General features: G+C 38.0%; 1 protein-coding gene across 1 annotated transcript in view; it reads left to right on the top strand.

Moving 5' to 3' along the window:
• The window catches only part of ARHGAP21 (Rho GTPase activating protein 21), a 115,216-nt gene that overhangs the window by 72,943 nt on the left and 22,950 nt on the right, over positions 1-19,323 (top strand). Inside the window, 4 exon segments of the mRNA XM_088789235.1 lie at positions 9,367-9,396; positions 10,675-12,571; positions 18,749-18,907; positions 19,039-19,141. Coding sequence (XP_088645361.1) covers positions 9,367-9,396; positions 10,675-12,571; positions 18,749-18,907; positions 19,039-19,141 — 2,189 coding nt within the window.

Genomic DNA, 19,323 nt, shown 5'->3' with positions numbered 1-19,323 from the left:
GCAATTTTGTTAACAGTATCAGTTCATTCTGTTAGTAATATTCACAATGAATGGAGTCAACAACATAAGGGAAAAATATATTAGGGTCTTAGAGAAGAAATGAAACTATATTGTTGAAAACTTTAGCATTTAGTCTAAAATATTTTTCTCATTTTTAGAAAGAAAATAAATTGAATGGAATACTTACCTCCTTTATTAAGCTTAAAGATTGCTAAAAGTAAAAAGATGATAAAATACATAAATTTCATTTAAGAAACTAATAATTTTCCTCAATTAACTATGCAGTTTAGTAGAATAAAACAGCATGAGCTTAACTGTTTAAGTTACACACTAAAAGCTAAAAGTTACATCTAGGAAATGGCAGTGGCCACTGAAGTTTTTTATTTTATTTTTTAAAATTTTATTCCTTTTAGTGGATAGTTGGTTTTTTCTTATTCAAGAAAAATAGGGAACTTATGGAATCTTTGTGGTGGGAATGGAAATGCTAATGTTTTTCATTTGTAAGGCATTAATTTGAACTTAGTTCAACAATGTTCCAAATAATCTTCTGCTACATTGAAAAAAAAAGTCACTAAAGCTGATCTTAATGATCCAACTTATTCACTGACATGTAAAATATGATTAACTGAAATCCATGGAACTCAGCCTTGTGTTTTCAAGGAGTGTTGATTTTATTTGGGAGTTCTGTTGGGGTTGGGGCTGCTCAGCAAGGAAGACACAATTATGCATGTAATTGTCCTGGGCACATAGAGCCAGTGGTAGAGTTCCCACCCTGGTAATGCAGTAGAGTGAGAGAGTAGCACACATATGAGGTCAGACAATTAAGTTTGCGAACTTATCATAGAACACATACCTCATTGCTGAATATCACTATGGTCACCTTCGAAGTACTCCCCTTGGAAAGCTATGCACCAATGCCAGTGCCTAATCTACCCTTGAAAGCAATTTTGGAACTCTTTTTCTGGAATGACCTTCAAAGCTGTGGTTGTATTGCCCTTCATGTCCTGAATGTCATCAAAATGTCTTCCTTTCAATATTTCCTTTCTCTTCGGGTAAAGAAAGAAGTCACTGGGGGCCAGATCAGGTGAGTAGGGAGGGTGTTCTAATACAGTTATTTGTTTACTGGCTAAAAACTCCCTCACAGACAGTGCCGTGTGAGCTGGTGCATTGCCGTGCTGAAAGAGCCATGGTTAGTAAAAAATTCAGGTCCTCCAACTTTTTGTTTTTAAACTTATTTTTTATTAGTTTCAGGTGTACAAAGCAACATAATAGTTAGACATTTAAACCCCTCATAAAGTGATAACCCACCCTCCAAACTACTACCCCTCTGACAACTTACATAGCTGTTACAATACCATTGACTATCTTCCCTATGTTGTACTCCACATCCTGTGACTATATATACCTATATATTTAGTTATAGTTGACATTCAGTATTATTCTACTTTAGCTTCAGGTGTCTAGTGCATTGGACGCTGTCTATGAAGCGATCCTCCTGATAAGTCCAGTGCCCATCTGGCACTTTACATGATCTTTACAACATTGTTGATTATATTTCCCATACTGTATTAGCTACCACTTTGTACTTCTTAATACCTTCACCTTTTCACCCTGACCCCAACCCCATTCCCATCTATCACCCTGATAGATCTAGTAACTACCTGGCACCATACCTAGTTATTACAATATTATTGACTATGTGCCTTATGCTATACCCTACATACCCATGACAACAGTGTAACAACCAATTTGTCCTTCTTAATCACTTCCCCTTTCACCCATCCTTAACCTCCCTCCCATATTAAAGAAGTCCCTCTAAGATTCCTTATAATACTGGTATGGCGGTGATGAGCTCCTTCATCTTTTTCTTGTCTGGGAAGCTCCTTATCTGTCCTTCAGTTCTAAATGATAGCTTTGCTGGGTAGAGTAATCTTGGTTGTATGTCATTGCTTTTCATCACTAGGAATATTTCCTGCCAGTCCCTTCTTACCTGCAAAGTTTCTGTTGAGAAATCAGCTGCCAGTCTTATGGGGGCTCCCTTGTAGGTAACTAACTGCTTTTCTCTTTCTGCTTTTAAGATTTCTCTGTCTTTAACCTTTGGCATGTTAATTATGATGTGTCTTTGTGTGGGCCTCTCTGGCTTTATCTTGTTTGGGATTTGCTGCACTTCCTGGGCGTGTATGTCTATCTCCTTCACCAGGTTAGGGAAGTTTTCTGTCATTATTTCTTCAAAAAGGTTTTCAATTCCTTGCTTTCTCTCTTCTTCTGGTACCCCTATAATGCGAATGTTGGTACACTTGATACTGTCCTGGAGACCCCTTAATCTCCTCAATTTTTTGGATTCTTTTTTCTTTTTGTTGTTCTGGTTGGGTGTTTTCTGCTACCTTATTTTCTACATTGCTGGTTGGACTCTCTGCTTCATCTAGTCTACTGTTGATTCCCTGTAATACTTCATTTCCGTTATTGTGCCCTTTATTTCTGAATGTTTCTTTTTCATGGTTTCCCTCTCCAATTATATGCTTCGAGCTCTCTGTTGAAGTTCTCCCTGAGATCACTGAGCATTCTTATAACCAGTGTTTGGAACTCTTCGTCTAATAGATTGCTTATATCTTTTTCACTTAGTAATTTTTCTAGAGCTTTGTTCTGTTCTTTCATTTGGGACGTGTTTCTTTGTCTCCCTATTTTGCCTGCCTCCCGGTGTTTGTTTCTATGTATTAGGTAGGGCTAGTATGTCTCCCAGTTTTAGTAGAGTGGCCTTATGTAGTAGGTGTGCTGTGGGGCTCAGTGGCACAGTCTTTCTGGTCACCTGAACCACGCTCTCCAGGTGTGTCCTTTGTGTGGGTTGTGTGTGCCTTCCTCTTGTAGTTGAGACCTGGTTGATAATTGCACATCAATGGGAGGGACTGACCCTTGGTCTCACTGGTTGTGAGGACTGGCCTTGACTGCAGTGGAAGAGTTGTGGTTCAGGGGCTGACCCTGTGGAGCAGGATCTGCTTCAGCAGGACTCTGGTGCCTGACCAATCTGCTCCTTGGGTGTGTTGTACTTGGAAGCAGCTAGGTGTGCTCTAGCTCGTTTCGAAGGTGGCTATAGTTGGAGGGGATCTGCTGTAGGTCTAGTTCAGACACAGCCTGTGCCCCACCTGGAGCCACTCGGCAGGAGCCACAAAGAAATCTGCAGATGGCTGCCACCATGCTATGCTTGGATGCACCTTGAGAAGCCAAGCCCCGAACCAAGGCCAGCTGCCACTAGTGCTGGCTTAGGGCTGCTCAGCCAGAGGTACAGAACATGCTCAAGCCAGATACGCTTGTTTGGGTTCCGCAAACTTTTGAGAGACCCTAGGAAAGTCTGCAGCTTGAGCCAAGGCAGGCTGTCTGCACAATAAAGTCACTGGAAGCGGCCTGGGTGTGCCTGAAAATTGGGCAGGACTGGGTCTCAAATTGCCAGGGCATGGTGAATGAATGGCAGAGACTCACCTGTGTTCACGCTTTGGGAAGTGGGAGGGCTCAACAATGAAACAATGGCCTCCACCAGTTCCCCTGTTCAGTAGAAAGCCGCCTCTCCAGCCCTGGTCCCAAGCCAGACAACCCAACTCCCCATCATTTGTCCCTGCCACCTCTCCAGCTGCTGCCCCAGCACTGGAGCTCAGAGTGAGTGATTCCACTGGTGGGTAAGTCCACGTGCAGTCCCTTTAAGAGGAGCACCTGTGAGTCCAGCCGCACTGTCTCACTCTGTCATAGTCTCCGCTGGTTTTCACAACCAGAAATTATAGGGACTTCTCTCCCCAGCACTGGAACCCTGGGCTGGGGTTGGGCTGGGATCTCTAGGGGATGAGGGCGGACCCCACAGCCGAAATAGGCCTCCTGATCTTTAATGGTCACATGCTATTGTGGGTCCAGCCCATTCCGCATCTCTGCCCTTCCTACCAGTCTGGAGGTGGCTTCTTCTGCATGTCCTTAGTTGAAAGCCTTCAGTTCAGCTTGATTTTAGGCGATTCTCAATAATGGTTGTTTTGTAGATTAATTGTAATTTGGTGTGGTTGTGAGAGAAGGTAAACACAGCGTTTACCTACTGCACCATCTTGGTTGTCCTTTTTCAGATCGTCTTTTTCACGCAGCCTTTTCAGCATTTCCAAATATAAACTTGGCTAACTGTCCAGTTGGTGCAAATTCATAATGAATAATCCCTCTGATATCAAAAAAGTTTAGCAACATCGTTGCAACAAGTTCGTGAACTTAATTATCAGACCTCGTAGCCATCAAAGGCTATGGAAGTCACCAGATGAGAAATAGAGGTTTCCTGTAGTCTCCACTTGTACAAAGGACTAGGAGACGATGCACAGGTGGTAGGGAAAGCCTGACCTTGAACCCTCCTTGCAATCTGATGACTCAAAGACATACTGCACTTCCAAAACAGAACTTCTCTCTCATCTTCAGTAGACGCTTTGCTTGTCAAAGTGAAGGCACTGGTTGGATGCTGTTTTGAACAGTACTCATTTCACAGAATGGCTGGCATTGTACTAAATGCCTAGGGAAGGAAGTGAGCACAGAATTCCCATTGTAACCTGCTGTGTAGTTGATGAAGGGCAGCAGCAGTGGAAGAAATAATTTTCTAATGATGTGATCAGTGGAAACTAGGTTAATTAGTCTGTCTTGTTATATTGTATTTCAGACAAATACATTTAAAATAAAGGTAAAATACAAAGTGTTGCAAACATGGGAAAATTGGTTCTGTAAAGGGACTCATGCACACAGATCTTCCAGGGTCATCATCAGTAAAAGGTTCTAGTATATTGTAACTGAAAATTCATTTTAAACATGTTATTTGAATTATTTTAATTATAGGAAATTAAAAGCTCATACCCATAATGATAAAATAAAACGTCCTTTTAAACTGGGCCTTCATTCACATTTCGATGTACTATGATTCATTAGGAAATGAAAGGAATATGTATAATTAATGCACACTTTGCATTGTTCTCTAAAGGATGTTAGGATGTGTTAACTTCTTTTCTGTATAATTGTTTTTAGCTGGAATATCTACAAGTGTCATTTGTTGTTGTTTTTTAAAGCTGTTATAAAACACAAAGAGACCCTGGCATTTAAAGAACTGTATGTAGAAATACTTCTCTCTAATAGAGTCTAGGACTAAAATGTTCTGTAAGGGGCCTTCAGAAATACTGTGTTGGTCTTAAATCTGTTACCCAAAATATATCCTTCTGAAGATGTATATGTCCCTGTGAGGCTGAATGTTCACTGTAAAGAAAAAATAAACGTGAACATTTTTATAGCCGCTGTAACAGTTACTTCCCCAAGGGAAAACCTATCAGAGCTGCATAAGTTTGTCTGGGCTCCAGCAGGATTGGGCGTCCATGGAATTTTGTTCCTGAAGTGATGTATGGACCAAATTATTCTGGAGGTGCCTCTGCTCATCTTTGAGGAGTGGCATAGAAAATCTAATTTGGTTTAAAACTTGACTCATATAAAGACGGGTATATAATAATAAATTTCGTAATTTATAAATAACAGTCATAGAATGTTGAAAACCATGAAGTAAAATTAATAATAATTCATTAGTGCTGGTCAAAGTACTTCTGTACTTGGCAGCCTCATGTTTTAAATCGACATATATTTTCTAACTACCAATATGAGTGGTATTACATTCATTTTAGTCACTTTGACAGTATTTTATGATGATATTTTAGACTGTGATATCTTAGGTTCATATTTGTAAGGTATTACAAAATAAAAAGCATTTCCTGTTTCATTTTCAAAACAACAAAATGGTTTTGTTTTGTTACTCTCAGAAGTCTGTATATAAATGAAGTAGCCACCGCCCATCAAATCACCTAAACAAGCGATGCTTGAAACTGCATCCTTGAATGGATTGATGATAGAACTCAGTCTGGGCGTTGTTTTCAGTGGATGCCTCATGGACTCAAAATTAAATTTTAAGTTGTCAGTTCTGATAGCTGTGGAGATTTTTGGATGTGTCAATTGTTTGCCCACGGCATTCTGAGCCTACTTCGTGCTGGTCTGGGTTAAACATAGCAAGGCAAACACCTTTTCTAGTTGAACAGGGAAGAAAGCGATGGCACTAGGATTTGAGCCCAGGCAGGCCAACGTCTAAAACCTGTCCTCTAAACTAAACCAGTCATCTATTGCCATGGGTAGCTCCACTGAGGAGTTACCGGTAGCATGGCTTAGCACAGCCGCTCTGCTGATTAGTTCAGAGCTGTTATTCTAACACATCTCTGAGTCCAGCGCTCTAGTAATACGTCACTCCATGGCGATGAGATATAAATTGAAAAATGTAGTTTAACAAAAGTTTTTCTTTTAGGTGTATTAGAAATACTTTCAAAATAATCACTTAATGTGTTTCATAATCAGTAGAATATTCTACTGAAAATTATATATCCATTTGTTAAATGTGGATCAGGGTGGTCCCACCTAGAATGTAAGGAAAACAGGAGCAGGAATTCTGAGGATATTTTTTCATATTTGGCCAGTTTGTTCTTTTTAAAAATCTGTTTTTAAATAATGATAAGAATAGTACATGTTTGTTAGAAAAGTTTTGAATAATTTGGAAAGTTATAAAATATCCACACCATCCCTTTTTTCCATGCCCCACTGTGGCATGGTTGGCATATATTTTACTGTATAGACAGACATGTAGTTATATCTTATATCATAGGTAATAGCATTTTCGCTTATATCATAGGTAATAGCATTCAATTAACAAGTCAGCCTGCTAAGATGACATGGTAGGCAGGAATTTTAACCTTACCAGCTTATGTATTCTGCGGGGTTTTTTTTTTGTTTTTTTGTTGTTGTTTGTTTTTACCATTTACTAGACAGTATAAGTATCATAGGCATGTAATAGTGATTTTGACACAACTCAGCTAAAACTGAAATGAAAGATTATTTTAGGATTATTTAGTTACTGTTAGCCATGGTACATACATTCAAGATCCAGATTGTTAATATTAAATAATAAATATTAAATAATAAATTTTTATTTATTAAAACACTGGTATGTCAGACCACGATGCCTTAGTAAGACTGGGTACTTTATGACCAAGCACTCCAGGGCAAGCATGCCACAGTCACTGAGCAATGAGCAAATTACAGAGTTTTCAGTTCTGTTCCCAGAATATAAAAACTCATGAAGGGGTTCCATGTTCACATTCAAAGTGTTGAATATTGTGATTCATTCTAGATCAGGGATGTCCAAACTTTATTCAACGTTTTTCACCAAGGGCCATATGCGGTAAAATACACAAACAGTCGGGCCACTCACTCGAGGTGAAGTACGTATTGCCTCATCTGGTTTATTTAAGTAAACTAAATATATTTTTGGAATTTGCTGCGGGCCAATAAAAAATGGATCATGGGCTACAGTTGGCCCGCGGGCCGCAGTTTGGACACCCCTGTTCTAGATGATCCACCCAGTGTTTGCCCAAGCCCTGATGGATACTCTCCTCCTTGAAGGATTCTAAAGCATTCCTTAGTAGGTTGGTTGTTTTCTAATGGAACACGTACAGGCATCATGGGAAGAGACAATTCCTTAAAATGCATACTGTCTATTGTAATTTACTTCCCTACATTTTTTCTGAAGCCAATTTGTGTCTGTGCCATACCTCTCAGAATACCCATAGAGGTTTCAGAATTATTCCCAGGTATGTCCATGATCTACCTGGAACACACAATAAGCTACAGTGGCCTTAGGGCACTGTTGATTTCCCCCACAGCTAGTAATTGAATGGTATTGGTTCCCAAACTTGATGAGAATGGGGAACTTTTAGAAAGATAGATAGATAGATAGATAGATAGATAGATAGATAGATAGATAGACAGACAGATAGATAGATGGATGAACACGCTTTTTTAGTGTTCATGAAAAGAGAGAATATGTGAGGAAATTCAGTAATGCTCTTGAATGAACTCACATTTTATTCATTGCAACTATATCTGCGTACATTAGACAATAGTTCTGTATATGTAAGAAATCTGTTCAGTCCCCTGTTAATGTATGGTGCACGTGGATGTACTTAAGGACCCCTTGCCATAACTTGACCTAGAAGTGAGGACCCATGAGCATAGACTATTTAGTGTTTAGCGTTGCTATATAGGAATCTTAGAGATGTCTGAAGTATGTGAAGTAGTTTTTCAACTATTTAATAGTTGAATAGTTCTATTATTGAAAGATAATGTTCTTCCCCAAATTTGAATAAAGGAGGTATCTTTAAATTATTAGTTCTAGAACAGCTTTTCCTAACAGAAATTCTAATCATGTTAAAACCCCTGGAAAAAATGGGTCCCATAGCCAAATAAATTTGTAATTTCCCTTTTTAGTTTTACAATGTACATTAGTGTAGTAAAGGTCTTGAGAAGTCAAAAACTTCCCAACGAACCTTTCCCTGCATCATTGACCACAGAGCACACTCCCCTCCACCCCATTTCAGGTGATACCTAAAAAAATTGCACAAACACGGTGTGGAAAATACTGTGTCAGAGAGTTTGCTCATCCAGACACGGTTTTCATGTCATGGAAAAGGATTGGTGTGAATATAATCAGCAGTAAAAAGATAGGTTTTCATGTCAATTCACATACCCAAAATATATATTTTGATTGACTGTATTCATGCATTTAAAATATTGGGGCTTGCATGTTTTCTTTTGTCTACTTGGCTTTAATTTTTCACTGCAATCTATGTTTGATAATATTCATTATAAAAAGAATTACTCTGGAAGAAATATTTTTGTCCAGTAGTTATTTTCATATATTAATAAAACAGGACAAAAGGTAACAATGTTGAAATATCTTAATTTTTTTAGTGAAACCTATTTAAAGTCATTCTTTTTCCCCCAAATCATAGTGTAAAGGCAGCTGCAGTCAGCTGACAGGTTGTGGTTATGCTCTGATTTACAGAGGAAGGAGGAGGTTGTACTATTTTAAATGCATAATAGAGCGTTCGTTTCGTCATCTGGAAGCAGAGAGGGAAGAAGCTCAGGGGAAATGAGAGACATCAATGTTGCTCTTGTGGAAGGGAAGCTTTGTAGCACGATCTCAGACAGCAGTGCATATCGAAGAAAATATCTGTTAGGAATGCATGTCACCAGATGTATTTTGCTTTCAAGAGTGGTAGACAAATCAAATAAGAACTAGATAAAAGCCTGAGAAAAAGATCCTCCGAAGGATACTGAAGTTATTCTTTATGCTTCACTGCCCTTTACCTCTCTTGGTACCTTCCAGAGAAATCAGTATAGATGTATTTTTAGCCTGCTGTTTCCAGCATCAATATGACAACATGATTCTGTCTTTATATCAGTAAGCAGCTTCTACTATGTTTTCCTATTTTCTGCTAGCTACAATTTACAAAGGATGTCACAGCTCTGGTAAGAGATGCACAGAAGCCATTTCCTTGCTTTTTAAGTCATGTTTGTTAAAGATTTGTAATAAGCCAGTCGATTAAAACTGTGAGTTTGCTTAGAGAAATCTCTCCATAGTGTTAATCTTACTAATTTGCAGAATGTGTTTGTGATATATGGTTTTCTTTATTTTTTAATTTTATGTTTTTTTGTATCCTGTACATAACTGATGTTAAAACATATTTTCTGCATCTGTATGTTTTTTAAGCATCTCACCCTCTCTCTTTCCCTAACACTTTGCTGTGATGTTATGTTTGTGGCTGTGCTTGAGCTTGCAAGCTGTCTAATGCAAAGACAGGATATGATGATAGTCTTGAATTAAGCTTGTTTGGATTAGGGGAGGATATGTAATATGATACCACACCTGTCTCAGATGCTAAACATAGCCCTGAGTTGTATCCATTAGCTCTGTTTTGTAGACTCTGTGTTTAATTTCAGTTTTTCTTAAGTTTTTAAAAATACTGCTAGATAATTGCACAAATAGTTGATAAAAAATAATTTGAGCTGCATGCCTGTTAGTAACAGAGAAATGTCTCCTTATTATGAGTAAAAGAGACCAAATAAATTTGTACAATATAATTTTGCATTAGCTTAAAAATATAAATGATATACAGAAAGATAAATTACCTTTTTCAGATTTTTATGCCTTTAATATATGTGCTTACTTTCTTAAACATGCCTATTCCTCTCTGAATTTAAATATCTAAATACTTAGCTTGGCTGTCGAAAGACCTAATTTATCAAGATAGATTATTTTGGGGGATTCAGTAATCATTAATTGACAAGATATCTAACTTTTGATAGCAGTAGTGCTTAAAAACATGTTTCGTTAAGATTTTAAATATTTTCACCTTCATTTTGGCAAAAGATCAGAATCTTCTTTTGCTGAGATTTATCAGCAGCCATTTAACCTGTCGACTGCTGAAAAATTGTAAAACTTGAATGAAGAAAATTTTAGAAGCAACCTGGCTACATCTAATTTGTTGGGGGGAAATTTTGGTGTGTTTCAGATCCTTTGTGAAAAAGGGCAATTGTGATTTCTGTTTTTTGCACTTTCAGTTTATTTGATTTCTGAGAGACTAGCCCCTTTTCTAAATGTGTTGATCACCCTTATGCTGTTTGCATGCATGCGTTAGTGAATGTCAGTCAGGAGTAAGGCAGGGCACAGTAAAATAACACAGTGGATTGGGCATTGTTGTTCTTTTCATGAATTTGTAATGACACTATTCTCTCATTTCCACGTAGGCATACTCTCAGGATGCCTACCTGAAAGGCAATGAAGCCTACAGTGGCAATGCCCGCAACATCCCTGAACCTCCACCAATTTGCTATCCCTGGCTGCCGTCTACCCCTTCAGCCATGGCACAGCCCCTTGAAGTGTCTCCTCCAGACTCATCATCGAGCAAACAGCAAACCAGTGCACCAGTGCTGACCCAACCTGGCAGGGCCTACAGAATGGAAATACAAGTGCCTCCATCACCAACAGATGTTGCAAAGTCAAACACAGCAGTGTGTGTTTGCAATGAGAGTGTGAAGACTGTCATTGTGCCTTCTGAGAAGGTTGTAGATTTGTTAACTAATAGAAACAACCATACCATTCCTTCACACAGAACGGAAGAAGTGAGGTATGGTGTAAATGAGCAGCCCTCTTTAAAAACAGTGTCAAGAACCACGTCACCATCGTCATCTGTTCCCACTGCCCATCTACTTCATCAGCCTACAGGCTCCAGATCGTTGGACCCTTCCAGGATTATACTCAAACCTGGCAATTACAGTGGACATGCGGAAGGAATCTCAAGCAGCAGATCTCAAGCTGTGGATTCTCCTCCCGTGTCTATTAATCATTATTCTCCAAATTCCCATCAGCACATAGACTGGAAAAACTATAAAACTTACAAGGAGTATATTGATAACAGACGATTGCACATGGGTTGTCGGACGATTCAGGAAAGATTAGATAGTTTAAGAGCAGCATCACAGAGCACAACAGATTATAACCAGGTGGTACCAAACCGCACGACTTTGCAGGTACGACGCCGCAGCACCTCGCATGACCGCGTGCCCCAGTCTGTTCAGATCCGACAGCGCAGCGTGTCCCAAGAGAGGCTGGAGGACTCTGTGCTAATGAAGTATTGTCCACGCAGTGCATCGCAAGGAGCACTCACAGCCCCGCCCGTTAGTTTTAGCAATCATAGAACTCGCTCATGGGATTATATCGAGGGACAGGGTGAAACCTTAGAAAACGTCACTTCTGAAAGTCAAATACCGGATTCAAATGGAGAACGAAAACAGACCTACAAGTGGAGTGGATTTACTGAACAGGACGATAGACGAGGTATTTATGAAAGACCTAGGCAGCAAGAAATCCATAAATCTTTTCGAGGTTCAAATTTTACTGTGGCTCCGAGTGTTGTTAATTCTGACACTAGGCGAATGAGTGGCAGAGGACTGGGATCTGTGTCTCACTTTAAAAAAATTCCACCAGACCTAAAAACACTGCCGCCAAACAGAAATTTTCAAACTACTTGTGGAATGTCACCGCCTCAAGGTATTCCACAAGACAGGTCACCTCTTGTGAAAGTCAGAAGTAATTCTCTGAAAGCGCCTTCTACGCATCTCACAAAACCACCATTTAGCCAGAACTCATTTGTTTCTATCAAAGACCAAAGACCAGTAAATCACTTGCATCAAAACAGTCTGTTGAATCAGCAGACATGGTTAAGAACTGAAAGTACCCCCGATCACCAAGTGGAGACTGGGAAAACCCCCTCTTTGCCGGGAGCTTCTGCTAAGCCTGTGCCTCCGATGAGTGAGAACTCTGGCATTTCAGACGTAGAATTACCTGTCACTCAAAGGAATCAAGAATTAAATTTACAAGAGGCTGAAATTCAGTCATCAGATGCTTTAGATAATAAAGAAACTGTCATCCTAAGAGAAAAACCTCCGTCTGGTCGCCAGACACCACAGCCTTTAAGGCACCAGTCTTACATCTTGGCAGTAAATGACCACGAGACGGGGTCAGACACGACTTGCTGGCTGCCTAACGACGCGCGCCGAGAGGTCCATATAAAAAGGATTGAGGAAAGGAAGGCCTCCAGTACCAGTCCACCCGGGGACTCCCTGGCATCCATCCCATTCATAGGTGAGCTCGTGTACAGTCATTGGCTAATATGTCAAATATCTAATACATCTTTTCTGCCAAGTATTATTTCTAGTTCAACAGGCACAGAAATTTTACTCTGTGGTTTTAAACCATTTGTTCTGAATTTCCTAAGTTGTGCTAAAACCAGAGCCATAAGCTTTTAACCTCCTTTTCCTTTTTTTCCATTTAAGACTTTATGTATTCAGTATCTACTTTTTATTTTTATTTCAATGAAACAAATTCCCACCATCTGGGGCCAAAAGATTCAGCAAACCAAATTGTACCTAGTTGATGATTTAACTGAATCAAAAGCCAGGCGGAACATTTTTGATAATTAGCAATCAACCTTTCATTTAAACAGTGCTTTTTACTTTCTAAAGCTTATTTCTTTGTAAATTTAACTTGGGCTGAAAGAAAGGACCTCTTCATTGTCAAATTACTTTGTCTTAGAATAACTCCTGGCATGGATTTGGAAAAATTACCTACGTTCCAAGGGTGTTTGCCGATCTAGAACATCTATCAGGTGTACCGAATCTTCAGTCTGTTCCCACACACCCCAGGTATATTCTCCACAAAGCAGCCAGTGTGATATTTTAAAATGTCCATCAGATCCTGTCACTCCTCTGCCCAGAAGCCTCTGTTTACTTTCTGGTTTACCCAGAATAGAATCCCAAGTCCTATGGTGGCCTGCAAGGCCCTCTGTGGTCTGCCTTCCAACACCACTCCACCTCCGTGACCCCCATCTCCTGCCTTCCCCGCTCCAGCCACACCAGCCTTGCAGTCCTGGGACGTGGCAAGCATGTGCAGCCCGGTGCCCTGGCACTGCCAGTTCCTGGCCCTGGAACACATGCCGCAGATATTCACAAGACTCTCTCACAGCATGGTTCTCTGCCTATCTAAAATAGTTACTCCCCACACTTACACAGAACCTGACATTGTCTATCCCCTTAAGCTACTTTATCTTCATATCGCTTGTTTCCACTTGACATGTTTTGTGGTTTTTGTTTGTTACACGTTTCTCTGCAGAACTGAAACATAAGCTACAAGATGGCCAGGATTTTAGATCTTTTGTTCACTTCTGTGTTCTTAATATAGAAGGCACTCCAGAAATATGTGTTGAAACAATAGGTTAATGATAATTTTGAGATATGATTAAATGTATAGCAAATGAATGGAAAAAGAAGTTCTCATCATAATTACTATGCAGCTCTAAAATGTAATCTGCTAACAGGATTATCACATATGTCCTTAGTGTTATCTTCTTTTAATAAATGAGAAATGTAAGGTTACCGTGTTTCCCCGAAAATAAGACCTAGCCGGACAATCAGCTCTAATGCGTCTTTTGGAGCAAAAATTAATATAAGACCTGGTCTTATTTTACTATAATGTAAGATCGGGTCTAATATAATAAAATAAAATAAATATAATACCTGGTCTTATATTAATTTTTGCTCCAAAAGACGCATTAGAGCTGATTGTCCGGCTAGGTCTTATTTTCGGGGAAACACGGTAAATAACTTCACTAAAGTCACACAGTTAATAAGCAGTAGAGGCACGAACTCTGGGTTTCCCTGATTCAGCTACATCACAGAGCAAAACTCCAGAGGGCACCATTTATATAGCATGCATTGTGAAGAGTACCCTCTGGTGGTGTGTGATGTAGGGACCTTGCTTTGAGGCCAAGGCCCATATGCTTACTCTGTTGACCCACATGTTCATGAAAAGTTCTCCATTATTTTACAATATAATGTGCTTCTCTTTGAGTAATATTTGGTAGGAGTTTTTCTTTTCTAAAGAAACTTTTTAAAGCTGTTGAGTTATTGGACTGTCAGGTGATACCATCAGAATCAGCTTTAAAAAAAGTTCTACATAATTTACATTTTTTATAAATATTATATATTCAAGTTGTACACATTGTGGGGAATCTCAGCCTAAATTATACTTATATTCATATCTATTCCCTTAAAGCCAAGCTCAGAAAATAATAGAACTTTACTGTAGGTAGAACTTTATACATCGTCAAAATATTTCATAGAAAGTAACTGAGGACTAATGATTACTTTGTGATTTTTTTTAAAACATGAAAAGCCCAATAGCCTATGGCTATATTTCATAGGCCTGTGACATCTTACCAGAATAATGGCATCATATTTTCTTCCTACTTAATAAGAATAATAGGGGTGGCCAGTTAGCTCAGCTGGTTAGAACATGGTGCTAATAACACCAAGGTTGCTGGTTCGATTCCCATATGGGACACCGTGAGCTGCAACCTCCTTAAAAAAATAACATCATTAAAAAAAATTTTTTTTTAAAGAATAATATACTCATTATATTGGAGCAATAAAAAATGTGCTAGTTATATCTATTAATATTTCTTCCTACTTACTAATAAATACAGGAATAAGTAAAAAAAGTCAATTATGTTATTAAAGAGTGCTTTGTCTTAAATATAAAATAAAAATCTGTATAGTTCTATATACACACAGAGTTAGAAAAATGATTAAAATAAATCATTTTCTTCATTAAAAATTAAAATGCTCACTGATTAGTTCTGATCAGATTCTACGTTAAGTACTGATTAGTTTCCTTCATAGTCCCTAGTGAATATCTTCTGTTTTATGAGCCATGATTTTTAAAAGTCACCCAGCATAGAAATGTTTATATAGTCCATTGATTTCCCATGTGCCTCCTAGAATCTTAATATATAGCATATGATTACTGTGATATGGCAGTTTTACAGCACCAGTGGAATAGGGTGGAATAAAAAAACTGAAATAGGAACATAGGATTTATTTCGCTGTGTTTCTATATGTGAATGTTGTCCATGGATATAAGCATTCTTAAAAATTTCTAGGCTCTGAGGTTGAACAACAGCAGTGCCTCCTAGGTTTTCACAGCATTTTCATGGCTTTTATAAAATTGAACGCTGTTTAAAATAAAGGCAGGGAAAAAAATTAGTTTTAGTATTAATTTTTAGAGCATAATATGAAAAGTATGCTTTTGCATAATATATACTATTTGCCTTTTTAGTGTGAAAAGCTTTTTTAGCTCTTTGATTAACTAAAAATCCTTTGCTGTAACCTTGGAGTCTAAAAAATATTTATTAGTCTGCTCTAGTGACTGTTGTTAAGTATATAAATAACCAATCAATAAAAGAATTTTCAGCATTTCATTAAATATATGATGAGGTGTGATTAAAAAAATATGGTTAATGTTTAATTTAAAAAAAAATTATCACAGTAAGAGACATATTGCCATTAACCCCCCTCAAAATACTTGCCCTTGCTTATCACACACTTATCCCATCGTTCTTGCCACTTGTGGAGGCAGTTCTGGAAGTCCTCTTTTGTGAGTGTATTTAATTGTGCTGTCATTGCTGCTTCGATGTCCTGAATCGATTCAAAACGTTTACCTTTCATGGTCATTTTGACTTTGAGAAAGCCAGAAGTCGCACGCACTGGTGAATAACGTGGATGAGGATACACCATAATGTTCTTATTTTGACAGAAATTGCCATACTCAAAACGATGTGTGACACGGAGCCTTTCCATTGTGATCACAAAATACAGTGAATGCTGCTGCCGAGTGCCATCCAATGGAAAGGCAGGGATCTTCAACATCAGAAGCGGCGTGTCAAACCTTAGTAACAGTGTGAGACAAGTTTCAACTTGTTCAGTGCAGTCAGTCGGGTGTGAGCTATGGTTGAGAGAAGGTGTGTTTTAAAGTGTACCATAAATCATCCTCCATCATGACAATGCTCCGTGTCACACATCGCTTCTGATATATGACAGTTTCTGTCAAATAAAAGCATTATTTGGTGTGTCCTCATTCACCTTATTCACCAGATCTGGCACCATGCAACTTCTGGCTCTTCCCCAAAATCGAAATGATTCAGGACATCGAGGCAGCCACAACAGCACAACTAACGACACAAAAGAGGACTTCCAGAACTGCTTCAGAAAGTGGCAAGAACAATGGGATAAGAGTGTTCGAAACAAGGGGAGTATTTTGAGGGGGATTAATGGCAATGTATCTTTTACTGTAATAATTTTCTTATGTAAACATTCACCATATTTTGTGATCATACCTCATAGTGAGTCAAAAGAGATTGAATGCATACCTTCAGGAAGTCCAGAGTCGTAAAAATAATTGTTTTTGAAGTTTTGTTTAATGCTTAATCCATGTACCATTTGCATTTCATTCTATGATATTTGATTTTATGTAAATAAATATAAAAATGTTTTACATTACTTTGCAAAGCATAAAATTGATTCTCTGGAAAGATTTTCTCACAGCCTCTTGTGGACATTCTTCAACACATGTGATAACCACATATCCTTAGAAGGATGGTTGCTCTGCTTTGAGAAACATTGTTACACAGGAGCATCATCTCGGTTTTTCAAAATGCCTTTCTGCATTTTTCACCTATATGGATTTATGCGATAGATCTCATCTGACCACTCCAGTGAATGTTTTCACTACAGAAATCTCTTTAAACAATTACAATACTACGTAAGTGAGAGAATCCCTAAAAAACACAATATCTTTCCATGCATATCAATATTCACGAATCCGTATCAGAATTGTGGACTAACAGTTTCCATAGACCAACTTACTTTATACATACGTATCATTTGAAAAAAAACTTTGTTGATTGTGGTAATTTAAGTAGTAATACTACAATCTGTAGTAAAATTCAATTTTTATCCTTAATTATTTTAAAAACATCAGCCACCTCCTTACTTTTGGAAAAAGAGGATTGCATTCTTATTGACATCTGATATTAAATTGTCATGGACTTAGTAAAACTGACTCATACAGAAATTTTCAAAATGTTTTCTATTGTTAAATTGTACAGAGCTGCTTTTAAAGAATATTGTAAAAACATTAAGATAGTCAGAATTTACTGATTTTAGCCATAAAATGGAAATGTTACAGTTTTGTACCATTATTAGTTTTCTTGATTAAAATGCTGATCATTAAGATGATAGAGCATTCTTAGAATTTGGTCAGAATTAAAATATTTGACCTTTTAAAGCAAGGAAGCAAAACCCTGTTTCATCATTATATCATATTCTTTAAAGGGTTTCATTATGACTTTCTAAGGCTCGGGCCATTTAATATTAAGGTTTATGGTTCTGGTGTCCTATTAAATTACATTCTCTTGGCCTAAAATATTAGAATTTAAACCACTGATTTTTTACAAGAGTAAGAATTTTGAACAGAGCTATTGTTCACCAATTTAGAAAACAAATATAATTTATACTTATAGAGTGAGAACTCTGATATCAGACTACGTAACAAAAATACCACAGACTGGGTGACTTAAACAATAGAAACTTATTTCTCACAGTTCTGGGCATTCGGAAGTCTAAGATCAAGGCCCCAGCGGTCTCAGTATCTGGGGAGGACCTGCTTCCTGGTTCATAGACTTTGTGTCTTCACCTGGTGGAGGGAGCAAGGGAGCTTTCTGGGCTCTCTTTAAGGGTGCTAATCCCATTCGTGGGGGTGGAGCCTAATTATGTCCCAAAGATCTCACCTTTTCCATCACAAACACCATCACATTAGGGATTAGGTTTTAACATATGAGATTGCAGGGGGGACACAAACATTCCATCCACAGCAGTGGCCTTGATAATGTGTAACTTCTTCTGGCAGCTATAAACTGTACTTTCTTATTTTTCTACAAAAATTGAAGATACACTTGAGTGTGGGGGTGAGGGAAAGGTGAGGTTTTAAGAATTGATACTTTGAATGTTGAGCCTCAACCAGTCACCTTGCTTAGCTGCCTAAAATGATGATGTGCAATACATTTAAAATTTGGAAAATAATTATTTTAGGATGATCTATGATTGTTCTGCTTTTGTAGGTTTAGATTCTGAATACCGATAAACTTTGCTATGTTGATTATCAGTGAAGGTATTGGTGGAAGAAGCGAAAGAAGCAACTCATCTCGTTTCTTATACCATATTCTTAGACTTACTTGGAATTACTAGTGTAATAACTGTGTAAGTAGATTTTTAACAGGCTGAATATGTCATGTATTAGTACTATAGTGGTTAAGTGTTAAAATCTTTTTCTGGTTCTTTTAATAATGATGACTATTTGTTCTGCTGTTGTTATTATTAATAATAATTAGGTCATTCAACATTTCAATATTTTTATTTTATCTAATAGATGAACCAACCAGCCCTAGCATTGATCATGATATTTCGCATATCCCAGCTTCTGCTGTCATCTCAGCCTCTACCTCTCAAGTACCCTCCATAGCAACCGTCCCTCCCAGCCTCACAACTTCAGCTCCTTTAATTCGGCGTCAGCTCTCCCACGACCAGGGTACGTTTCAGTGAGTGGTTGTGTAAATCATCTCTCATTCTCCATTTTCCATTTAGAATACTGTGATCTTTCACCATTAAAAGAATCTGGAAACTACTCGCAAATGTTTAAATGTGGGATTTTAATTCCAGAATCGGTTGGACCCCCCAGCCTGGATGGCCAGCCCAACTCAAAGACAGAAAGATCAAAATCGTACGATGAGGGCCTGGATGATTACAGAGAAGATGCAAAATTGTATGTCTCAAGTGTATTATTTTAAATATTTATTGGTGGGTGTTCGGTATGACTTTGAATATAATGAGTTTAATGACATCTTTTATATTTTATAACTTTGTGACATTAGAAATGCAAATAAAATCAAAATTGTTACTTGATAATATATTAATTGAATTTTTAAAGTAATGCTTAAAAATGAG

This window comes from Rhinolophus sinicus, chromosome 1 (genome assembly GCF_057876585.1).
Source record: "Rhinolophus sinicus isolate RSI-liver-muscle chromosome 1, RSI-T2T, whole genome shotgun sequence".
Classification (NCBI taxonomy): domain Eukaryota; kingdom Metazoa; phylum Chordata; class Mammalia; order Chiroptera; family Rhinolophidae; genus Rhinolophus; species Rhinolophus sinicus.
This window is presented reverse-complemented; position numbering and strand designations above follow the sequence as displayed.